Consider the following 25,451-nt stretch of genomic DNA (forward strand, 5'->3'; position numbering starts at 1 on the left):
AGTGAATTCTGCTGACAACCTGAAAAAGACTGGAAGCAGATTTTCCCCAGAGCATCTAGATTAGAGTCCAGCCTGGCTGACACCTTGATATGGATTTTGTGGTATCCTAAGCAGAGAACCCATTGAAATCCATACAGATTTCTAATTTAAAGAAAGGTGAATTACAATATATTTAAAGCGAAGAAAGCGAAGAACCTACAGCCAAGAATACTTTACCCAGCAAGACTCTTGTTCAGATTCGATGGACAAATTAAAAGCCTTCCAGACAAGCAAAAGTTAAGAGAACTCAGCACCACCAAACCAGCTTTTCAACAAATGCTAAAGGAACTTCTCCAGGCAGGAAACACAAAACAAGGAAAAGACCCACACAGAATAAACCCAAAACAATTAAGAAAATAAGAGAATCATACATATCAACAATTACCTTAAGTATAAATGGATTATACTTAATGCACCAACCAAAAGATACAGACTGGCTGGGCGGATGAAAACATTCATGCGTGCATGCACTCCCATTTACCACATCACTCTACCTAATCACCTAAATTGTATGTAATTATTTAATATTAAGTTAATCATGTTTCCATTATGGCTTGCAATTGTAATTATCTCTTATTTTTGCCTAGCTATTGACTGTAAAAACTGATAAACATCTTTCACTATTGTGATTATGTAAATATTACTCACTTAATAACTTTGTATTGACAGTCAACAGAAAATAACAGAATTCTATATCACTAAAAGTACAATTTATACAATTTAGTAGGAAAAAACTGTAATCATTTTTTAAAATCCAGATGCATATCAGAATTATTTTGGAATTTTTTGAAAAATACAAATGCCCAAGTATTACTTTTATTCTCCAAAGCTCTAGATGTGTTTCTTATGAGCATCCACGTTTAAAAACAACTGGACTATATGATGGTTTTTTACATTTATCTAGTCTTTTACTTTTATCTATCTTACTTTTTCTATTTCATATTGTTTTACCATTTCATTTAGTTTATGTTTTCCAATTTCTCTCTCTTTTTTGCTGTTGTTCTTTCTCAAGCCTGTATCAAGCATAGTAGAAAAGCTTTTGCACACATGCTGCTGCTGCTGTTGCTTCAGTCAAGCCCGACTCTGTGCGACCGCATAGACGGCAGCCCACCAGGCTCCGCCGCCCCTGGGATTCTCCAGGCAAGAACACTGGAGTGGGTTGCCATTTCCTTCTTCAATGCATGAAAGTGGAAAGTGAAAGTGAAGTCGCTCAGTCCTGTCCAACTCTTAGCGACCCCATGGTCTGCAGCCCACCAGGCTCCTCCATCCATGGAATTCTCCAGGCAAGAGTACTGGAGTGGGGTGCCATTGCCTTCTCTGTTTGCACACATACATATATATAAATGGTATATATAATATATATATTTTAGAAAACTTGTGAATTTTTGCCTGGCTAAAAAAATTTATGACATATTGATTCCACTTGTTGTACTTAGTATAAATAGAATGCCAGATTTCGAATTTTATTTACTCAAAACTTTGATATAGTTCCTTGTGTTTTGCATCTGTTATTACTGCTAAAAGACTAGAAAGTTTACTATCTTAGTGATTTTTTAAAAAATTTGAATGAGGCTGGAAACATCTTATCAAAGTCTGAGAATATAAAGAAATGCTATGTTGTAAAAAAAACAAACAGGAAATTAACATGTGATATAGTATTATTAACTAAACTACAGATTTTGTTCAAATTTCACAAAATTTTATGCTAGTATCCATTATTTATTTTCATACTTTATGCAAGATTCTACACTGTATTTAACTGCATTGAGCAGCTTCAGCTGCATGCAATAAATTCTGATAAATTCATTTTTATTGTTACAAATATTTTCTGATTTTCAGGTCTACTACATCCATCTACTTTCCTGTATATTCACTCTATTTGAGAATTTGATCTTGAAACTCCAACTGAAATATTTTCTAAGGGTGTATCTACAGTTTCTTAGATACACCCAGCATTTAAAAGTGGACACTTAATTTCTAAATACATGGGGTTTTAAAAGTATCTTTGATATTAATTTCTCATTTTTACATTAATTTCTTATGTAAATACTTTCTTCTCTGCAATCACCCTCTGTTTTTCTAGTCTTCTAACTTTATTGAGGCTTTCAATGGCTAAGTCAAAGATCTCTCTTGGTAAATGTCACATAGAACTTGAAAATATGTGGCTTATTTTCAAATATCTTTGATATTGATTTCTAAACATAATTCCACAGTGTTAAGAGAACATACTCTGTATGATTTCAATGCCTGTAGACCATGAAAGTTTTGCACCTTAAGTTCAGAGATACGTTCCAATGTCTCCTAGTTGATAGTCTATTGGAATTTGAATAGAATTTGTATCCTACTATTGTGTGAAAGTTATATAAAGCTTAACAATGTTGAATTGGTTCATGATGATTTTCAGATCTACTATATCCTACTTTTCTGTATATTCATTCTATTTATTTTTAAGGATTTGATATTGAAACGCCAACTAAAATTTTAATTTATCTACTTAAAAAAATAATTATAAGATATAGTGGAACTACATGTAACTCTGTTCTGTATTTTCCAAGTCTCCTATAAAGGTATTACCATACTTTCATAATTTAAAATATAAAAAGAGAAAAAATAAAGAAACGCTAGATAATGAAAAGGATTTTAAGTTGATAATTTGTTATGCAGAAGCACATAACATTAATATGTAGGAGAACACAAGAATACAAACAAGGACTTAGGCTATAAATGGAGGTATACATAGAGCATAAAGGAAGGAGTGTAAATCCACTAGAGGGAGAGCCTGAGGAGGGCACAAAGTCATCGTGAATTTAGTGGTGCTACTACTTTGAAAAATGAATAAAATCTGCTGACTGTGGGTTGAGAGGAGAATGTGTGAAGAAGAGGAGAGGAAAGATATTCCAGGTAAAGACAGAACAGCACAGATTGCTGAGGCAATGTCCAAAAGACAAGGACCACAAGAGGAGAGCACCTAGGGGCAGCTGGAGCTGGGCCACGCTGCTGCCTGTAAGCGGTGGGAAAGGCTCGGACTCGCACTCTGCTAGCACGGCAGCACATTGCAAAAGAACAGGGAATATCTGGAGTGAAGACTTGACAGAGTACAGATACATACGTGTGTGTGTGTGTATGTAGATATATATATTTCTATTTATACATGTAATAAATAGAAAATACATGTTTTAATACTTAAGATTAATAGATTGATAACTTAATACTTTATCTCCCCTGTAAAATTAAAATCACCCCAACTAATTAAGCTGAAAACATGTTTCTAAACTGGCTAAATTCAACAAAAATACATCCATTCACAAAACCAAATTTTGTTTTCTTTTGAGTAAACAAAAATAAAATATATCTTGATACAACACTCAGGAAAGTATCCATTTTCAACAAAATTATCTATTTGGCTATCTTGAAACACATTTATGACAAAGCATAATTATGTATCTATATCTTTTCCATATTTCTCTCCTTTAGTAGTTAACATTAAGAGATTACCACATCTCTCAAAGCAAATTGCTGCCATTTAAAACACAAGTTTAGCAAGATATGAGATGATTTTGCCTATCAAACACACCAAGATTGGTATTTTTCCTATCTTGAGATAAATAAAAGTGTTGGTTAATATTGCTTTAATAGTTAAAGTTATGTTATTTGAACATTAAGGTACTTTGTTCATTTGAGTACATTTCTTAGCACCAGCTGTTGGGTATGTCTTTTCTCTGTTTACCCTGATTTCACAACACTGTTTACTTCTATCAGTTTAGCCTAGAGGACATACCTAAAGGAAAAAATCCAGAAAATGTTTTCATGAATCACTCTTTTAAAGTAAAGAAGTTAAAAAAATAAAAATAAAAAAAAGTAAAGTTTTAATCACATGACCTTGGTTTATCCATTTCTAATAGTTAAGTATATATATAAGCATAATACTTTTTAATCCAGAATCCTGACCCACATTAAAAAGGTAAAAATTATAAACAATGCCAATTATACAAATATGCCACAGAAAATAACATTCTACAATATTTTCAAATGAAATCTTGTCTTTAAAAATTCAAAGGTAATACATTCCTAGTATTAACCAAGAATAAGCATGATACAGAATAGACCATTTTCATTATAACTATTACTAGCAACAATGCAGTTACACATAAATGTATAAGCACTTAAAAAGAGTGTCTTTGAAATGTAAATGCAAAAAGTCAACTCTACTTACATTATAAGTTTAAGACTAATAGAACACTGAAGAGAACTATGAGAATATAAAAGGTCACCGAAGTTTAAATACTGTGTGATGATTCACTCTTTAAAAAGACAGTGAGTTTTGACAAATTCTAACCATAGGGATAGATATTTTTCCTGCCAAACCACTTCTCTCGTTCATGGTGCAAGCATTCTATCTCTATTTAGTACGGTTGTTCCTTGTTCAGGGTAACACAGGCGACTGCATTCAAATGGCATTTACCATAAATTGCACCGATCTGCCCTATAATTTCATGTTGGACTGAATTAATTAACTTCTCAGTAGGTGGCTGAGGTACTGAACATAAGCCTAAAGAAATATTTGACTGCTTAACCTACCTTCCATGAATTGTCTCTAAATCAAGGCAGCTTCCATTTTAATAAACAGTACCAGGTAAAATATATTTAGTAGGACCTAAAGGGTAAGATAAGGCATTTATAATAAATGGATTTAGTTTTCCACAAACATGCATGTCCATTTAAAAGAAGTCAGGGGGCACGGCAGACAGTTAGGATTTAACAAAACTAATCAAGAGTTGGCATGCCTGATATTTTGAAAGACTGTTTACCTTAGGAGGTATGCATTTATATTAACAAAATGCCTTCTTTGTCCTTGCAAGATTTTTAATAAAAAGCTCACTAATTTGTAGCAATTAAAATACTACTGTAATGCTGTTTTAAGTAATTTATATCTCAGGGCTTGAAATGTAAATGTAATTTTTAAAGATATTATCAGATCATCTGCATTATAATATCATAAAATACCTATTCTATTTATGACTCTCCAATTATAACATTATTAAAATCTGACAGCTAACTCTTTGCTTCAAGTTTGTCTTCATATTATCAAGAGGAAAATTAAAAGGACAAACAAGGAATGTGAAAAGTCAGCTCATAAAAAAGCTGAAATGTCTTTTATTATGTGGCATATTTTTCTCTGTCATAAACTTCCGGCTTAGGAAAATGAGAAAACAAGTAGTTCTTTTGACAAACTCCTTGAAAAAGTGCTTAACTTGGTATTTTTAGATATTAACTGTGGAAGAAATAAAAGGAGGGAGGAAGAGAGGGAGGAAAGGAGCCCTAACTTGGTATTATACCTTTTGCTGGGATGGAGAGTGGGAAGAACTAACACTTAATGAGTAGCAGCTCAGCAGAAGTACAGCTGAAGACTTCAGCCTGATTTTAAAGGCTTTATAATATACAGCAAGATGGGACCCCAGAAACAGTCTGAATAATTTTGGGGGGAGATGGCCCTTGGTCAAGCTTCATCTAAATGGTTCTAGGAAGAAAGGCTTCAGCCTTATTTCAAAGTGCCCACTGAGGGCACAATGTCAGGTAATTTCTCTAAGAACAAATTCTGGTTCCTGGACCATTTGAATCCTTCTTGATAATAACATGCATAAGCAGAAACAACAAGAATATAATTTGGAAGTTTTAACACTGGTTTATTCTAAGGAAGGCTTTAACTAAAAAAAAAAATGTGTAGATGTCAGTTTCAGAAACAATTTTTGCTGCACATCTTCTAGCTCAGTAATTTAGTGGCAACAAGAGTCATAAATGCTGTCAAAAACAGCAGTGAGGTTTAAAAATAAAAATTCAAACAATAATATCCTTCACATTTTTAATACGTCATTTACTGAATTGGCAATCACAACTGAGATTTATGAGAGCCTTCTAGTTAGAAAAAACAAATTAATCATACCTTTTTAGGTTTTCATTGTCTCTAAATTTTATCAGGCAAGCATATAGGATTTCCTTCTCATCAAATGCTATGTCTGTCCTGGTGTCTCCAGTCACAAGAGACCTTTTGTATCATTACTCCCTTGAGTCCTAATTCTTACTAGGAGTCCTGGGCAAACACAAAAGTAACCTGGCAGTTACATTATTCTACATAAATGAAAAAAGACTCCGCTATCTAAAAATAATGAAAGGACCCATTTAAATTAATGTTATTTTTTGTGAAGTATTCATTTTACTTTGTAATAATGTAATTCTGATTCAGATAGAGTTCTTATGAGCTTTAAAAAATCTCTAGAGATTATATACAGGGCAGTAATTTAATTCTTATATTTTCATTTCTTACAATGATATTTGAGATTTTTAGTGCTGCTGCTGATAGCTCATGGAAACTGTTTTATTTGGAAATTCTGATTTTTAAAACTGTCCAGCTCTTATTTATAAGAAGCATAATTATTAAGAAAAAGGGTTTTTTTTTTGTTCCTTTAAGGTACTCATTCTTTTGCTATTTATTCCTCACTTGATTTCATAATTCTGTTTGTGTCACTATGATTAGTTGCTATGGAAATTACCTCCTATGGAAATGATTCCAATGTCATTATTGTAATAATATGACTTTAATGGCAAATATCAATAGCAGACACGAACCCCTACTAGAAAAAGGAAATCTAAATAATATTTTTAGAAGGATTAATTCTGAAATTATCATGGCCAAATTTTCTGATATTCTTAATAGGTCATCTGCTTTTTAAATAAGTACTAAATGAATTTTAAGGTGTTAACAGCTACCCATTTCTCCAAATGCCAACGTCACAATGGAAATGAATACCACGCATAGAAAAGTGAAAGTGAAGAACACTTCATCTACCTGTTACCTAAGCTTAAAAATATTTTGCTTTACATATGAAAGGTAATGTCAACAGGATTTCAGGGATCATCAAGGAAACAACTTTGAATAACACATTACATATTCCCTTTAAAGATGAAGAATTTAATATTCCAAAATTTATCCCAGGAATTTGAAAGGTCAGTGAGTTAACTAGTGAATAAAACAATAGATGAGAGCCAGTGGACTATTAGATGAGAATTCCAGAATGCTAAGAAGAAATCTTCTTGGGTGGATTCTATAATTTGTGGTTTGAATAAAACTTTTGAAACATTCCATTAGTATTAAAATTCTCACAATGAGAATATGGCTCTTATTTAACACATTTTAAATTACTAGACAATCTCTCCCCAAAGAAATGTTAATGCTTTCTTCTGCCTAGTGCTTGTTCACCGCCTAGTACTAATTTAGGAATAAATTAACCCTTCCAACAATTGAGATATTGTCTAGAAACTGCCTTTTATGCTCTGCTAGAGAAATAACTTCAATTCTGAAAATCACAAAAGAGAAATCCATTTCTTCATTATAAAATATTTTATACCTACTAATTATTGATATAAATCACTATCATATTTACTACATAATTACATATTACTATATCTACAGGGCTTCTGAATTAAGCTTCACAGTTATAGATTTTTTAAATGTTTTATACATTAAGGGTTTTCTATACTTGTGTCCGCCACCATGATCTAGGGTCCAAAATGTCTTTGATAGATTTCTGCCTTGGAGCTGGTACTGGCTTGGCTTCAATGTTGGTTTTAGTGTCTGTGTGTTCACCACCAGTTAAACTACTTTTCCTGGCAGGAAGAAGTTTTCGAGGAGCAGCCACTGGTTTCTGTAAGTGATGCATTGGGGTTGACAGTTTGGTATCCAAAGGCAAGGTCTGAGATACACTTGTTTTTTCCCAGTTGCCCTGAACCAATTGATTTTTGTTGCTCTGTGTTTTTAAGTTGAATGGAGCTTTATCAGAAGGAGGAAGGGGAGCTCGTCTCTTTTTCCCTTTCTCTTCATATAACTGCTTGCTTACAGGAGATAATACCTTTTTCTTGATTACAACTTGGTGATTACCATCAAAGAGTGTGGCCCAAGAAGGAGGTGAGGCTTCTTCATGCTGGCCAATTTTTTTTTGTATTATACCAGTTAAACTTTCAAGTTTCATAGGTGAATCAATGCCTGTAATAATTATAAGAAAAAATACATGGAACAAATTCTGAAGCAGTACACCCTTTACCCAAGTAAGTTACTACATTATGTTATCTATATAATAGTTATCCAAACCAGATCAAAATGAGTGTGTTTTTTTTAATATGTTTACTTGTAAAAATAACCATACTAATGGAACCAAAAAATAAGAAGATCATGTACTGCACGCATGCACACACACACATACATACACATGCATACGTATATTCCTAAATATACGTGGAAAATCCAGTTTTCAAAGGAGTAGAGCTTCATCAGAATTTTTTTGAATTCTGCAGATTATTTATCAAATAACTTTCGTGGGGTTTAAAATCTATTCTGACTTATAGGTAAGAGTGGATTCCCTTTTATAAACCCCTGATACATAAACTGGGAAAATGTAACTGGATTAGTATTCTTTCCTGTAGACCACTAAAGTCTTTGTAATAGGGAAAAAATCCAAAACAAAACCCCCATGGAAACAGAGTGAATCTTTAATACCACTTTGGTAATTTTCCTTGGGGAAAAATGGGAGACATTTATGTCAATTACATGATATTTTCAAATGTGTAAGCTCAAATGTTTCATTTTAAATCCAACATTTAAAGAATATATGTAAGTGCAGGAACGTTGGTGGTAAAATACACTAAAATTTAGCACTGATTTGTGCTTGTTCACAACACTGCTCACTGAGGCATGCTCACTGAGGCAATCACACAAAGATAAATAAATATACTTCAAAGTGTGGGGAAAATGGAATATTTATGAGTCTAGAAATCTAAAATTTTCCAAAGTACTAAACTTAACCAATTTTTTTGCCTGAGAGGAAAGCTTCCATTTATTAATATTCATTTATCAACACTACTTTAAAACAAATTTAATAAAATATGGAAAAAATTACTGAACATAATTACATTTTAAAATGTCAAGGTTTATATCTTCACAATTTTCATCAGCTACTCAGCTAATATTTATTTTCAGTGTACCCTTATTCATTTTGAAGTCTTAACATTTTTGTTTGATCTTAAGCATTCAAACTATGAAAACTGTGTATTCATTAATTTTGCATTAATTCATCTTTTAAACATGAGTTTCTTAGTCTATAATCATAGTCTTTTTTCATTCATTTTTGACTGTGGCTTGAAAATTTTAGCATTTTAATGTCAATAGAATAAGCTGCTTGTATAAGGACAATGTCGTTTTTGTTACCCTGAAGCTTAGAAAAGACAAACCCCACTTACTCATATCATGGTAGACTGAGGTTGCCTCTTTTGTCAAGAACAAAGGTGGTTTCCGTGGTGACATAATCTCAATTTTCATAAGTTCTTCACAACAATGCTTCCATTGGCCTAAGGAAGAAAAAGGTAGGCTAGTTTAAAACAAATGTGAAATATATAATTTTTAACAGATTATCAACATGTTTTTTGCTTTGAAAAAATAAGTGAATTCACGAAGTATTATCTTAAAAAAGCTATAAAAACCTGCACTACCCATTATTTCTAAGTTTAGGCACAAATGTACCCTATTTTAAATATAAATCTCTATGAACAGATATTAAGCTAAGCTCTGTAGGCTACTAAATACTATATTACTTCTCTAAACAGTCAATAACTAAAATGTTTATGGTAAAAGTTTGTGTACGTTCTCTTATTTTAAATATTATATAAAAACATTCAAAACAGTTGAAAAGTAAAGATTAACTGAAATATAGTTACCTGGAAGGAAGCAAAAAAATATATAAGCAGTATTTCTCAGAAAATGATTTTAATTTTGAAAATTTTAATTAAGAAATAAGAATTGCTTACAAAAAATTCTTTTAAGATGATAATTATGCCCTCCTAAAAATCAGGAAAACTAGAAAAATGCTACATTTTCATTTTATTTCAGGTACATAAAAACCTGTTACTATAAACACAGATTACTCAAAATTCTAACTGGAAGTGATGGACTTGAGTTTGAGTAGGCTCCGGGAGTTGGTGATGGACAGGGAAGCCTGGCGTGCTGCAGTCCATGGGGTCGCAGAGTTGGACACGACTGAACTGAACTGAATTTATTTTAGGAAGGACACTTTAAATAAAGACATTAGGCATTCAAAATAATATTCAATAATAAAAATACTCTTGAATAAGTTGTTTTAATTATTAAAATTGAAAAGTATGGACCATATTAATTTTTCTTGTAATTATGTTTTACTATGTTCATCTCAAAACTAAATTCTCAGACTTATTTCTCCTGAGTGGATATAAAAAAATATTTAGCATTTCTATCTTTATTGTGGACTTGTATGCTGAGGTTTACCATTCTTACATGCTAACTTACATTAGCAGAAAAGTAAATGTAATATACACATGCCTTTTTATACTGATTTATGATATGTATTTCTTTTTATTATATTCTCAACCTCTACATTCAACATCCAACTTATTTTCCCATGGCTTAAAAATTAAAGATACTTCATGTTTACTCAAAGTATTTATTTTTGTTACTTTATGTCTAATTTATGTCATGTTGTTATGATTAATATATATATATATATATTCTTTAAATCCATCACTTTAAACAGTTAAGAAATAATTAAAAAAAAACCCTTTCAGTACATTTTGCTATAATGCTAAGTATAGAATATGGTAAAAAATTTCAAAATATCTCATATAGCAATATATAAAGGGAATAAAATCTTGAGTTTAAACCTTCAAAGGTTGCTCTGTAGAATTTAAATCTAGTAGGATCCGAGATTTGATAATTTATTCCTCCTTTCTACTTCCTTTTTTAGATAAATATAGAAGTGCCAGCCTTTTCTTTTTGGGGGCAGGAAAAAAATGGCCTTATCTAATGGGAAAGTAATGAAACACTTTAAACCAGCAAACAATTCTCTGTCAAATCTTAGACTAATAACATAGTACAGCATTGTTTCAATATTGATAGTTGAAAGCTTTTCATTGTTAAACTGATAGCAGAATACTAACTATATTGAAAACTGCAATATAAAGCCACATTATCCCATGTGTTATACAAGTCAGAGATATAAATGTGGCATGTTCACTGATCAAGACATTACAATTAAACACTTTAACAGTAAATAAATTAGCAAGCATAGGTTTATGTAGTAATTCTGAGTATGCTAACAATAAAGGCCCAGTATGAGATATTTAATGGGTACATTTTGCTCACATAAAATCTGTATATTGAAGATGTTTCCACCACATATACTATTACAATGCTCCCATTCAAAATAATCTATTATGTTAAGCTGCTTATTTAACTTAGTAAATATTTTATTAAATATTTGAAAAAAATCTTTCACTCACTATTCCAAGCAGTAACCTATTTGATCACCTAAAACAGGTGTCATTCGTCTTTTACATGTTAGCGCTCAGATATTAAAAATTAGCTATTAACTCCCCTCTGCCTCCCAGGCTCCACTCCTCAAGCTGTCCTTCCACAGGTTAAACACACCAAGCTCCATTAGTATTTTCTCATGATTTCCAGTTTTCTCACCCTCATGGTTTTCCACTCTCAAGCTAAGTCAAGTAATTGAAATATGTTCTAAGTATTAAATTACTCTTACTTTATTCTATCCTAGATATCTATCTTCTATTTTGTTGCATACATCACATTTCACTGAAGATTACAAGAGGCTACACTTACTACTAGGAGAGTAAAAATTCTAAGCACAAGTCACTCTTTGGGATAATATATGCACTTCCATTTTTTGCTTCTGATCTTCGTATCTTACACAATGAATTCTAAACAGCAAATGTAATACTATTTATACTTAAAAAATTAGACTGGCAGATTTTATATCCAAAGCATTAAATACTAAAGAAGTAGCCAGACCTGAGAACCTAGTCATCATCACTTAATTACTTTGACAGTACAAAATGTCATGAGATTCTTTAATTCTTATTGGAGTATATTTGCTTTACAATGTTGTGTTGGTTTCTACTGTACAGCAAAGTGAATCAGCTCTACGTATACACATATTCCCTCTTTTTTTATTTCCTTCCCATTTAGGAAGGAACAACTTCCTAGGAGCAACTGAGTAGAATTCCTTGTGCTATACAATAGGTTCTCGTTAGTTATCTGTTTTATATGTAGTATCAACAGTGTCGATATCAATCTCCCAATTCATTTCTTCTCAAATGTCATGAGATTCTTACCCCACCAACTCCCTCTTTTAGCATAATAAGTTATTTTACATAATTTGAGGAGTGAAAACATGAAATCATCTAACAGAAGTTGATATCTAGACTACACTATTCTCACAGTTTCACCTCTTTTTCTTGTTTTTGTCTACACAAAAATTTTAAAATGCTAGTGTGTGTGTGCATACTAAGTTGCTTTGGTCATGTCTGACTCTTTCTGACCCTATGGGCTGTAGCCCACAAGAATACTGGAGTGGGTAGCCATGTCCTCCTCCACGGGATTGTCCCAATCCAGGGATCAAACCCGTGTCTCCTGCAGCACCTGCATTGAAGGCAGATTCTCTAATGCTGAGCCGCTGGGGAAGCCCTTAAAATGCCAGAGTCATTTCTAAAAGTAACACAGTCTTCTATAAGACAGACTCTATAAATCAAGAGCAGTTAGGAAAGCAGTTAAAATTTTAGCTGTAATCAGCAAATGAGAGGAAGTTGTTGTCTTTTAAGTTACATACCTAAGATCAGCTGAAATTTTAAAATAAAGAAACACAGCACATGCAGGTAAACGTGAAACAAATATTTAAACATCTACTAGTGTTAGTTGCTCAGTCGTGTCCAACTCTTTGCAACCCCATGGACTGTAGACCACTCTCTGTCTATGGAATTCTCCAGGCAAGAATGTTGGAGTGAAAAAAAAAAAAAAGAATGTTGGAGTGAGTTGCCATTCCCTTCTCCAGGGGATTTTCTCAACCCAGGGATCAAACCCAGGTTTCCTGTATTGCAGACAGATTCTTTTACATCTGAGCCATCAGGGAAGACCCATTTAAACATCTACTGAGGGTCAACAGACAATACTTTAAGGAAAACAAGTTCTGAAGAATCCAAGAAAGCCCTGGAGGGAGTCCTCTGGTTCCCTGCAATAAACGTGAAACCTATTCAGGCTTTAATTTTCTCATCTTAAAAGCAGAGAGAAATAATTTCTACTTCACTGGGTTATTATAAAAAATAAATGAAGCCATATGGTATTTGGAAGCTAATCAATAAATTTATTTCCCTTTTCTGCCCCCTCCCCAACCATCACTGTAATAACTGGCCAAGCCATGGATCAGAGTATGCTTATAAAAATCAATCTGAGGACTGCAGATATTAAGTATTTTAGAGAGGTCTAAAATGTCTAAGATTAGGATCTAATCCTAGATCCTAAAATAACTCTAGGATTATCTCTAAGAGCTGCAGAAATAAGTTCCTATTGTTTAAAAATGGTTTTACTTTGCAATTCTATAGAAAAGTATCCTAAAGACATAAAGTACTGGTTGAATCTAACAGTAGGCTTAGTTTGCTTAGAAATAGCCATTATCAATAGTCTACATTTTCAATATACAGTTTCAATATTTTTGTTGATAAAATTCTTCCTTGAGAATATTAGAACCTCATATATTTTACATACTATAACTCTGTTACGTTACTATCACATTGTTTTTATAATCCATGTCATTGAACTGTATTATTGAAATTGAAAAACTATATGTGCTGTTTAAAAAAAATCTCTTTGGATGATGTCCAAGATGATACAGTGAATCAGGAGTTAACAGAAGTCTACCTAAAAATGAATCTCCTTCTGAACATTTCAATATTTTATGATCATCACTATCCTAGAGAAGTTTTTTTTACTCATATAACTTATTATCTTTTTGATGGGAAAGATTGCCTTAAGCCATTCAACCTAATATTTTGAGAAAATGTGGTTTACTTGTTTTAGGGACCAGAACTTAAAAGTAACAGGCAATGATACTAGGAATTCACAGGTATTATCAGTTATGCACTGGGGAAAAATTGACAGAAAAAAGCATCAATGCATTGATGATACACTACCATTTTATTCAAGAGCATACAAATTCTTAATACAAACTATACACTTGTAATTTTAATATTTAGTTTGCTATGTACATCCTTTCATGCTACAAGAATATACTACTACAGAATCCAAATGTCAGCTTACTAAGATCAAAGAAATGCTGCCAGAAGGCTTCCATCCACTTCTGAAGATCTTCTCTATTGTCAGCTGAAAATATATGAGTTACAGCCTGTCCAGCAACAGGGTTGATGACAGAGAAATTATGAATTCTTTTCGTTTTATCCTTATACACTGCCCGAATTCTGGTTTCCTAAAAATTAAGACAAAATTGGTGTTCAACAAGAGAGTATTTCTATAATGATCAAATAAATGTTTTATTGCATAGCTACCATGTTTATACCAGATGCAATTACAATCTTATTGCTGATCAGCTGAAATTTAAAATATGTAATTTTGAGAATTTTCAATATTCAAGTTCAAATCAAGAAAGTTTTTAAAAAATAAATTAAAAATACTGAGTAATATCTCAAAGTATACTACATGTAGCACCAATGTTAAATTACATGAGATTAAAACATAACCTCTGTAGATTTCTCAGTTTAAGTAGGAGTTTGCTGTCTTTTACAGACATGTTAAAATTTGTAATAAAACAAGTAAGCATGTTATAACTATGAGTTAACTGTATTTCCAACAGTAATAATAAGTAAAGTATGTTTCTCATATTCACTGTAACTGAATACAGTGTCATCAGTTAAAGCAGTAAAATCATAACATTTACATAACGTAGTAAAGTTTGGCTTTCATCATTAACATTTATTTCATATGTAACATTCATTTACCAAGCTCATAGCTAAAGATCCATAAAGTAATATAAATTTGAAAATGGTAAAAAATTATTTTTTAAAATGATGAACACACCACTTTATAACAAAGGCAACAGCTTCACACATGCTGACAGTCTAAACCTTTTCTTTAAATTTTTTTCAGTATTTATTTTTGGCTGTGTTGGGCTTTGTACTGGACGTGGTTTTTCTCTAGCTGCAGCAAGCAGGGCAGGGGGGGTGGCTGTTAACTCTTCATTGTGGTGCATGGGCTTCTCACTGAGGTGGCTTCTCACATTGGGGAGCACAGGCTCTAGGCAAACAGCCTAGAGGTGGCTCTAGAGCTTTAGAGCACGGGCTCGGTTGTTCCACGGCATGTGGATTCTTCCCAGATCAGGGATGGAATCCATGCTTCCTGCCTTGGCAGGCAGATTCTTATTCACTGTGCCACCAGGGAAGTCCCAATCTAGGAAAAAGGAAAGTCCCTTTTTTTCTGAGTGCTAGTAGGTATGACACTGTGTGATCCGTCTTGTGTTTATGGGCAGAAGAGACTACTCCCAAGTCACATATATGCATTGCTATGTCACGTGATAAGCTAGCAACTACAAGCAGTTTCCAAGGAACCATGGAAAAGAAGTCTGAAATAGACCTATTAAGCAAAGATAGTGATCTGGCTGCCTGGATAATGACTGACACTTACATTTTTCTAGCACAATGCTGTTCACTAGAAATATGTTGTGCACTCCATAAGTAACTTAAGATTTCCCAGTAACCAAATTTAAAAAAGGTAGAATGAAACTAGTGAAAATAATTATGTAATAATTAATATATTATTTTAAAATAATTTATTTTTGCAACCCAGATATTGAAAATATTTTAACATGTAATTGACAAAAAATGTTGAGATATTTTACATTGTTTTATTCACACTAAAGTCTCAAAAAATTCCAGTCTGTATTTTATAGTTACAATATATCTCAACGTGGACTGGCCACATCTTAAGTGCCTAACAGCCACAAATGGCTAGCGGCAACTGTACTGAGTAGAGCAGTTCTAGAGCTGGATGGTTAAGCCTACTGTTATGAATGCAGAATACTTGGCTGGCAGTTACAAAGGCTGATTCAGAGTGGGAAGAAATTATTCACTTTACACTGAATATAGAATGAAGAGAATCTGTGTGTAGAGTCACACACCAAAACCGATATATACATTTAATGATGTCCTATGTGGACATTTTAGAAGTAGCAAAGAGTTTGAAAGAAAAGCTATCCATTCCCTGACAAATAGGTAAATATGAGCAGGCGGACACCATACAGACGACATAAATTCTTTTCTGAAGGAACTCCTATTTAAAAATCACGAGAAAAAATGTATGCCATATAAAGTAGTTCAGTTCAGTCGCTCAGTCAAGTCTGACTCTTTGCAGCCCTATGGATTGCAGCATACCAGGCTTCCGTGTGTATCACCAACTCCCAGAGCTTACTCAAACTCATGCCCATCGAGTCAATGATGCCATCCAACCAATCATCCTCCATTGTCCCCTTCACTTCCTGCCTTCAATCTTTCCCAGCATCAGGGTTTTTTCCAATGAGTCACTTATTCGCATCAGGTGGCCCAAGTACTGCAGTTTCAGCTTCAGCATCAGTCTTTCCAATGAATATTCAGGACTGATTTCCTCTAGGATTGACTGACTGGATCTCCTTGCAGCCCAGGGGACTCTCAAGAGTCTTTTCCAACACCACAGTTCAAAAGCATCAATTCCTTGGTGCTCAGCTTTCCTTACAGTCCAACTCTCATATTCATACATGACTACTGGAAAAACCATAGCTTTGACTAGACAGACATTTGTTGACAAAGTAACGTCTCTGCTTTTTAATATGCTGTCTAGTTTGGTCACAGCTTTTCTTCCAAGAAGCAAGCATCTTTTAATTTGATGGCTGTAGTCACCATCTGCAGTGATTTTGGAGTCCAAGAAAATAAAGTCTCTCACTGTTTCTGTTGTTTCCCCATCTATTTGCCATGAAGTGATGGGACCAGATGTCATGATCCTAGTTTTCTGAATGTAGAGTTTAAAGCCAACTTTTTCACTCTCCTCATTCACTTTCAACAAGAGGCTCTTTAGTTCTTCTTTGCTTTCAGCCATAAGGGTGGCACTATCTGCGTATCTGAGGTTAATGATATTTCTCCCAGCAATCTTGATTCCAGCTTGTGCTTCATCCAGCTCAGCATTTCACATGATGTACTCTGCACAGAAGTTAAATAAGCATGGTGACAATAAACAGCCTTGATGTACTCCTTTCCCAATTTGGGACTAGTCTGTTGCTCCATGTCCAGTTCTAACTGTTGCTTCTTGACCTGCATACAGATTTCTCAAGAGGCAGGTCAGGTGGTCTGGTATTCCCATCTCTTGAAGAATTTTTCACAGTTTGTTATGATCCACACAGTCAAAGGCTTTGGCGTAGTCAATAAAGCAGATGTTTTTCTGGAACTCCTTCGCTTTTTTGATGATCCAATGGATGTTGGCAATTTGATCTCTGGTTCTTCTTCCTTTTCTAAATCCAGCCTGGACATCTGGAAGTTCATGGTTCATGTACTATTGAAGCCTGGCTTGGAGAATTTTGATCATTACTTTGCTAGTGTGTGAGATGAGTGCAATTGTGCAGTAGTTTGAACATTTTTGGCATTGTCTTTCTTTGAGATTGGAATGAAAACTGAACTGGTAAATGGTGAGTAGAAGGACGTGTGCTCATCTTCTCCTGTGAGAACTCCAAACCTACAACCCCTTGCTGAACAACTGTCGACTGGAGAATGTTGGATTCCACCAAAAAAGATGACCCATGTCCAAGGGCAAAGGAGAAGCCCCAGAAAGACGACAGGAGGGGCGAAATCGTGTTTAGAATCAAACCCCTTATCCACCAGAGATGCTCAGAGGGCTCAAACAAACTCTGTGAGCAGCAGGACACATAGACCCCACAGAGACTGAGCCAGAACTGTGTTTTGAGTGTCTCCTGCAAAGTGCCTGCCACAGGGGTAGGGGCTCTGGGTACAGCAGACCTGCGTATGGCATAAGCCCTCTTGGAGAAGGTCACCATTAACCCCACCATATAGCTGCCAGAACTTAACACAGGACTGAGGAAACAGACTCTTGGAGGGCAGAAACAGAACCTTGTATGCATCAGGACCAAGAGAAAGGAGCAGTGACCCCACAAAAGACTGACCCAGACTTGCCTGTGAGTGTCCAGGAGTCTCAGGTGGAGGCGTGGGTCAACAATGGCCAGCTGCAGGGTCGGGGGCACTGAGTGCAGCAGTGAGTGCCTGGGACCTTTTGAATAGTGGGTCACCATTACCTTCATTACCTCCACCATAGTTCGGCCTCAGGTTAAACAACTAGGAGGGAACACAGCCCTGCCTAACAACAGAAAATTGGATTAAAGATTCACTGAGCATGGCCCCACCCATGAGAACAAGACTTTCTCCCTCAGTCAGTCTCTCCCATCAGGAAGCTTCCATAAGCCTCTTATCCTTATCCATCAGAGGGCAGTTCAATTCAGTTCAGTTGCTCAGTCATGTCCGACTCTTTGCGACCCCATGGACTGCAGCACACCAGGCCTCCCTGTTCATCACCAACTCCCAGAGTTTACTCAAACTCACGTCCACTGAGTCAGTGATGCCATCCAACCATCTCATCCTCTGTCGTCCCCTTCTTCTCCCGCCTTCACTCTTTCCCATCATCAGGGTCTTTTCAAACGAGTCAGCTCTTCGCATCAGGTGGCCAAAGTATTACAGTATCAACTTCAGCTCAGTACTTCCAATGAACACCCAATGATCTCCTTTAGGATGGACTGGTTGGATCTCCTTGCAGTCCAAGGGACTCACAAGAGTCTTCTCCAACACCACAGTTCAAAAGCATCTTCTGCAACTTATAGCCCAACTCTCACATCCATACGTGACCACTGGAAAAACCATAGCCTTGACTAGACAGACCTTTGTTGGCAAAGTAATGTCTCTGCTTTTTAATATGCTGTCTAGGTTGGTCATAACTTTTCTCCCAAGGAGTAAGCATCTTTTAATTTCATGGCTGCAGTTACCATCTGCAGTGTTTTTGGAGCCCCCCAAAATAGTGTCTGCCATTGTTTCCACTGTTTCTCCATCTATTTGCCATGAAGTGATGGGATCAGAGGGCAGACAGAATGAAAACCACAATCACAGAAAACTAATCAAACTGATCACATGGACCACAGCCTTGTCTAACTCAATGAAACTATGAGCCATGCCCTGTAGGGCCACCCAAAATGGATGGGTCATGGTGGAGAGTTCTGCTAAAACATGGTCCACTGGAGAAGGGAATGGCAAACCGTTTCAGTATTCTTGCTTTGAGAACCCCATGAAGTAGTTAAAAAGCTTTGAAATTTTCAAGTATAGTAAAACATAAGGATTGGTAACTTAGAGATAGTCTATCCTGTCATTTTTTTAAAAAGTAGGAATGTGAGTATCTTCAGAGGATTGTTAATATTTATGGCCAGTATTGTAATTTTATCATAATAGGATCTTTTTACACTCTTATGCCTTGGAATAAACTTCATGAGTTAACTTCAGTAAGTAATTACTTATACAGTATTCAATAATGCTGCCCTAAATGGCATCTTTGGAGCCTTCGAATACATGTAATCAACCTTTTCAAATATAAACCTTATTATCATTAGCAGAGAATGACTTAACTCTCAAAATAATCTTTGATATATTTCTTTCAAACTAAATAAAAGCTGATGCAGATATGGAGGGCTGGGGTGACAACCCTCTATTGCTGTTAATATTTAAAAACAAACCTGAACGATAAAATGCAAACTATTCTTATTTCATATTGTTGCTGAAACTGTGATTCCCTCCATTCAAATCGATTTTAATACAAATTCTTGACTATCTTTTGTATTAGGTTGGTACAGAAGTAATTGTGGTTTTGGACCGTGAACTGAAAATCATTATAACTAGGCTTAAACACATCTCTATTAATCAAAATAGGAACCATTACAATAATACATTTCTGCCAATGAGAAATAAGTTTGTTTATTCCTACAGAGTAAAAATTCATGTTCTACGATTCAATGAACTCTTGGAAAGAGTTCCTCCTACTGGTTGTGGAAGTGTTTTCCCTGCAAAAAGTTATCAAGATACTTGAAGAAGTGGTAATTTGCTGCCAAGCGGTCAGGTGAATATGGCAGATGAGACAAAACTTCATAGCCCAATTCATTCAACTTGAAGCACTGGTTGTGTGACGTGAGGTCAGACACTTTCATGGAGAAGAAGTGGGACCTTTCTGTTGACCAGTGCCAGCTGCAGGCATTGCAATTTTTGGTCCATCTCATTGATTTGCTGAGCATACTTCTCAGATGTAATGGTTTCACTGGTATTCAGAAAGCCGTACTGGATCAAACCGGCAGCACCACCAGTGCTGGACCACCAGTGACCATGATCCTTTCTGGGGTCCAAGTTTGGCTTTGGAAAGTGCTTTGGAGCCTCTTCTTGGTCCAATCACTGAGTCGGCTGTTGCCAGTTGTCACATAAAATCCACTTTTTGTCACATGTCATAATCCAGTTGAGACATGGTTCATTGTTGCTGCACAGAATAAGAGAAGCTGAAACTTTAAAATGACGGGGTTTTTTTTTTTGATTCGCGGTCACCTCATGAGGCACCACCCACTTACCAAGCCTTGTCACCTTTCCAATCTGCTTTAAATGCCAAATGACCATAGAATGGCTGATACTGAGTTCTTCAGCAACATCTCACGTGGGTTGAAGAGGATCAGCTTCGATGATCCTCTCAACTGGTGGTTGTCATTTCAGATGGCCAGCCACTGTGTTCCTCATCTTCAAAGCTCTCGTCTCCTTTGCAAAACTTCTTGACCTACCCCTACACTGTATGTTTGTTAGCAGTTCCTGGGCCAAATGCATTTTGTTGAGGTTGTGAGTTGTCTGTGCTGCTTTCTGATCCACTTTGAACTCGACCATAAAAAAAAAATCACTAGAATTTGCTTTTTGCTTAACACCATTTCTATAATCTAAAATAAACATAAAATAAACAACTAATGTCATTGATAAAAAGATATAAAGCAAGAAGTGCACATTAAAATGGTGTATAACCTAACCACATTTACTTAAGAATGTATTCTGATATCAAATGACAAAGTTCAACAGTGCAAAACCGCAATTAAATTTGCACCAACCTAATATACAGACGGTAAAATGGATTTAATTTTTAAATGAGAGTTTTATAGATGAGTAGGCAGAATTTTTAACAATACCAATATGCCATTTCTAACAAAAATAGCTATGTAGGAAATCTGACAACTTGATCATTTATATCCTTCTACAAGAAAACAGTACAACATAGAAATACTGAGCACTCCATTAACTCTGATAGCCATAAGTACTATTAAAGCTTTATAACACGAGAGGATTTTTAAAGGTACAAATGAAACAGAAAATGCCATCTGAATTAACTTCAATGTGTTATCATCCAAAATAATTTAACTAATGAGAAACTTTTTTCAACCAAGAAAGTGCGTATCAAAGAAAAAGTGATTTAAAAGTTTCTGATAATGTCAGAAAGTTCATGCAGTCAGTTTTTCACTGTGGAAAAAGTATCAGTAATAGTGTTCAGGACTTCACTTCCCAACATGGAAGGAATTAGAAAATACATGGTGCATTTTAGGATTGTTATCACTATGGGCTCGAACAATGTATATATGCAGTGAGTATCTCCTCTCAGCAGGGTATGAAGGTGAGCAACATGGGTATTTTTGCCCCCATTATTTATAGTAACTAAAATATTGCCTCGTACTCACTAACTGATTGAAAAATATTTAATGAATAAATGAATAACAAAAGAATCATTCAGATAGCAAATAAAAGTTTGATACTGAAAGACTAAGATCCTAGAGATAATCCATAGTCAGTCTTTATAGATGAGGAAACACGTTCTGAGATAAGTGTTCTTTCCAAGGTCAGTTTCTTGTTTTGCTTTTGCTAATTCCAAAACTTTTAGCTGATTTGAGAGGCTTTAAAATAATAAAAATACAATTCGAGAAGTCAATTTTGTAACAAAATACAATTAACTCTTAAGTCAAAGGAAAGTTTTTCATTATTTTGAGTTAAAACTGTACTTTAACTTCTCCTTTCTGTGGTAACAGAAAAATACCATATCAGAAATAGATTCACAACTTGTTTATCTTACTTTTAAGTATGTGACTTTTCAAATGTCTACTATATACTCAGATTATGATTTTTAAATACTCTTTCCTACTAAATAGAATCAGTTCTTTAGAGAAATGGTTCATTTCCAGCCTGGCTCAAGAAATAGGATAAGCCTAAAACATCTTTCCTACTAGAAATCAAAGATTACTAAGGTTGTATCAAAAAAAACTCAAGAGTAAACTTGAAGACACTTCCAGTAGACAATTAGAGGGCAACTGAACATCAAGAAAAATCACTACAGAAATGGTTTGATGCATGGAAAGTCTTTAAATCCATAAATTCATATGATATTTAAAAACTAACTCATTGATCACCTCTGAAGGATGCTGGGGAACCACCTCATAGTTTTGGTAACTAGTGTATTAACTGTTGGAGAAGACTCTTTAGAGTCCCTTGGACAGCAACGAGATCAACCCAGTCAACCCTAAAGGAAATCAACCCTGTATATTCATTGGAAGGACTGATGCTGAAGCTCCAATAGTAGTCACCTGATACAGTCTACTCATTAGAAAAGACCCTGATGCTGGGAAAGATTGAAGGCAGGGGGAGAAGTGGACGATAGAGGATGAAATGGTTGGATGGCATCACCAACTCAAAGGACATGAGTTTGAGCAAGGTCTGGGTTATGGTGAAGGATAGGGAAGCCTGGTATCCTGCAGTCCATGGGTATACGCAGAGTCGGACATGACTCACCAACTGAACAACAACAAAGTATATAAATGTGAAAATACAAGCCTTTATCCCAGCTTTCCTTTAAGAATTGTCCTTCAACCTAATAGCTGATAAAGTTGAGATATGCCAGCAAATAAATGAAGAAAGAATGTTAAAAATAGCACCAGTTTGGAATCCCTGATGAAATAAAGAATTTATATAATGTTCATCAACAGACATTAACATGACTGGAAGACCCAGACAGTACTACACATCTCTTGATAAAAAGTCACATATATTCTTACCAACCAACCATTCTTGTTGTTTAGTCACTAAGTCATATCTGATTCTTTGTGACCCCACGGACTGCAGCACACTGGTCTTCCTTTGTCCTTCATTATCTCCCAGAGTTTGCTCAAACTCATATTCATTGAGTTGGTGATGTCATCCAACCACCTCATCCTCTGTCACCCCCTTCTCCTTCTGCCTTCAATCTTTCCCAGCAACGGGGTCTTTCCCAATGAGTCTACTCTTTACATCAGAAGGCCAAAGTATTGGAGCTTCAGCATCAATCCTTCTAATGAATACTTAGGGTTGATTTCCTTTAGGATGAAATGGTTTGATCTCCTTGCTGTCCAAGTGACTCTCAACGGTCTTCTCCAACACCACAGTTCAAAAGCCTCAATTCTTCAGTGCTCAGCTTTCTTTATAGTCCAACTCCCACATCCATACATGACTACTAGAAAAACCATCGCTTTAACTACACAGACCTTTGTCGTCAAAGTGATGTCTCTGTGTTATAAAAAGCTGTCTAGGTTTGTCATAGCTTTTTTCCTAAGGAGCAAGTATCTTTTAATTTCATGATTGCAGTCACTGTCCACAGTGATTCTGAAGCCCAAGAAAATAAAATCTGTCACTTTCCACTTTTTCCCCATCTATTTGCCATGATATGATGGGATTGGAGGCCATGATTTCAGTTTTATGAATGCTGAGGTTCAAGCCAGCTTTTTCACTCTTCTCTTTCACTCACCCTCATCAAGAGACTTTTTAAGTCCTCTTCTCTTTCTGTGATTAGGGTGGTATCATCTGCATATCTGAGGTTGTTGATATTTTTCCTGGCAATCTTGATTCCAGTTTGCAGTTCATCCAGCCTGGCATTTCACATGATGTACTCTGCACAGAAGTTAAATAAGCAGGGTGATGATATACTTGATATACTTCTTTCCAAATTTAACCAGTCTGTTGTTCCATGTTCAGTTCTACCTGTTGCTTCTTGACCGGCATAAAGATTTCTCAGGAGGCAGGTAAGATGGTCTGGTATTCCCATCTCTTGAAGAATTTTTCACAGTTTGTTGTGAATCGCACAAAGGCTTCAGTGTAGTCAATGAAGCAGAAGTAGATGTTTTTCTGGAACTCTCTCGCTTTTTCCATGATCCAATGGATGTTGGCAATTTGATCTCTGGTTCCTCTGCCTTTTCTAAATCCAGTTGTACATCTGCAGGTTCTCGGTTCACATACTGTTGAAGTCTAGGTTGAAGGACTTTGAGCATTACCTTGCTAGCATGTGAAATGAGCATAATTGCACAGTAGTTTGAACATTCTTTGGCACTGTCCTTCTTTGGGATTGGAATGAAAACTAACCAATGAACAAACCTAGACCTGCTTCAGAAACAGAAAGAAAAAAGACAACTTGAAGATGCAATCAGCAAACTCTGGACTATGAAAACTGTGTAAGATAAATGACCAAATTTCTTCAACAAACAAATTGTGTGTAATTGTGTGTGTGTATATGTAAGAGAGAAAGCAGGGTGACAGTGGAATGAATGCCAACTGATTAAGAAATTTAGGAGACCTAATCAGTCGACGGCAATATATGGGCCTTATTTGGATCCTGATTCAAAAAGCTGTTGAAAAAATCACAAGACAGAAATTTGAACATTGTCTGGATTTTTGGTAACATATTATCTTTATGTACAACTACAGATTTTCTTAAGTATGGCAATAGTAATATTTACAAGTAAAATGATATGATTGCTAGAATTTGCTTCAAAAAAATCCTACAGTGGAGGTAATATTCTTTCTACAGATTGTCTTGAAATTTTTCCAAAAAAAAAAACCCATAAAATACAACTACAAAAATGAACTGCCTGCTTTCTTACTTATAATACAGAGATAATATTGCACTTACATCTTCCTCAGAAACATGTTGTAAAGATAAATGAGTTCTTTGAAAGATGTCTGGTCTAAAGTCTATCAGGCATGAAGACAAAATTGTTGATGGCTAAAAACAAGCCTTAGAACTTAAACATACTCTAATGACAAAGAGAGCATACCTTCTACAAACATATGGCAAGGAATGTTTGAAATAAAGCATAACCGTAAGTTAAAATAAGTATTGGGTGTGATTAGTATTAGTGTGATATAATTATTTTCAATTTATGTCAATGAAATCAGATGCAAACTCCTAAGAAAAATGTTGCTTAAAAAATTATTTTTGCTGTATTTCATAAAGCACAATCTAAATAGTTGATAGGGTTCATACATTAAAAGGACTAACATAATCAGAAGAAAATCCCATATGCTTCATTATAATTTTACTTGCTAGGGTCCATGATAAATATAATGGTTAAATGCCATTTTTAAGACAA

At 34.9% G+C, this 25,451-nt stretch overlaps 1 protein-coding gene across 5 annotated transcripts in view; it reads right to left on the reverse strand.

The window, feature by feature from the left end:
* Positions 1 to 3,882: 3,882 nt before the first annotated feature.
* The window catches only part of RTKN2 (rhotekin 2), a 171,133-nt gene continuing 149,564 nt past the window's right edge, over positions 3,883 to 25,451 (reverse strand). For all 5 annotated transcript variants that reach the window (XM_065922412.1, XM_065922409.1, XM_065922410.1 and 2 more), the window contains 3 exons: positions 14,225 to 14,390; positions 9,328 to 9,435; positions 3,883 to 8,077 (listed from right to left, as the gene is read on the reverse strand). In XM_065922412.1, coding sequence (XP_065778484.1) covers positions 7,569 to 8,077; positions 9,328 to 9,435; positions 14,225 to 14,390 — 783 coding nt within the window. In that variant the 3' untranslated portion in view covers positions 3,883 to 7,568. The remainder of the gene's footprint in view (positions 8,078 to 9,327; positions 9,436 to 14,224; positions 14,391 to 25,451) is intronic.

This window comes from Muntiacus reevesi, chromosome 2 (genome assembly GCF_963930625.1).
Source record: "Muntiacus reevesi chromosome 2, mMunRee1.1, whole genome shotgun sequence".
In the NCBI taxonomy this organism is placed as follows: domain Eukaryota; kingdom Metazoa; phylum Chordata; class Mammalia; order Artiodactyla; family Cervidae; genus Muntiacus; species Muntiacus reevesi.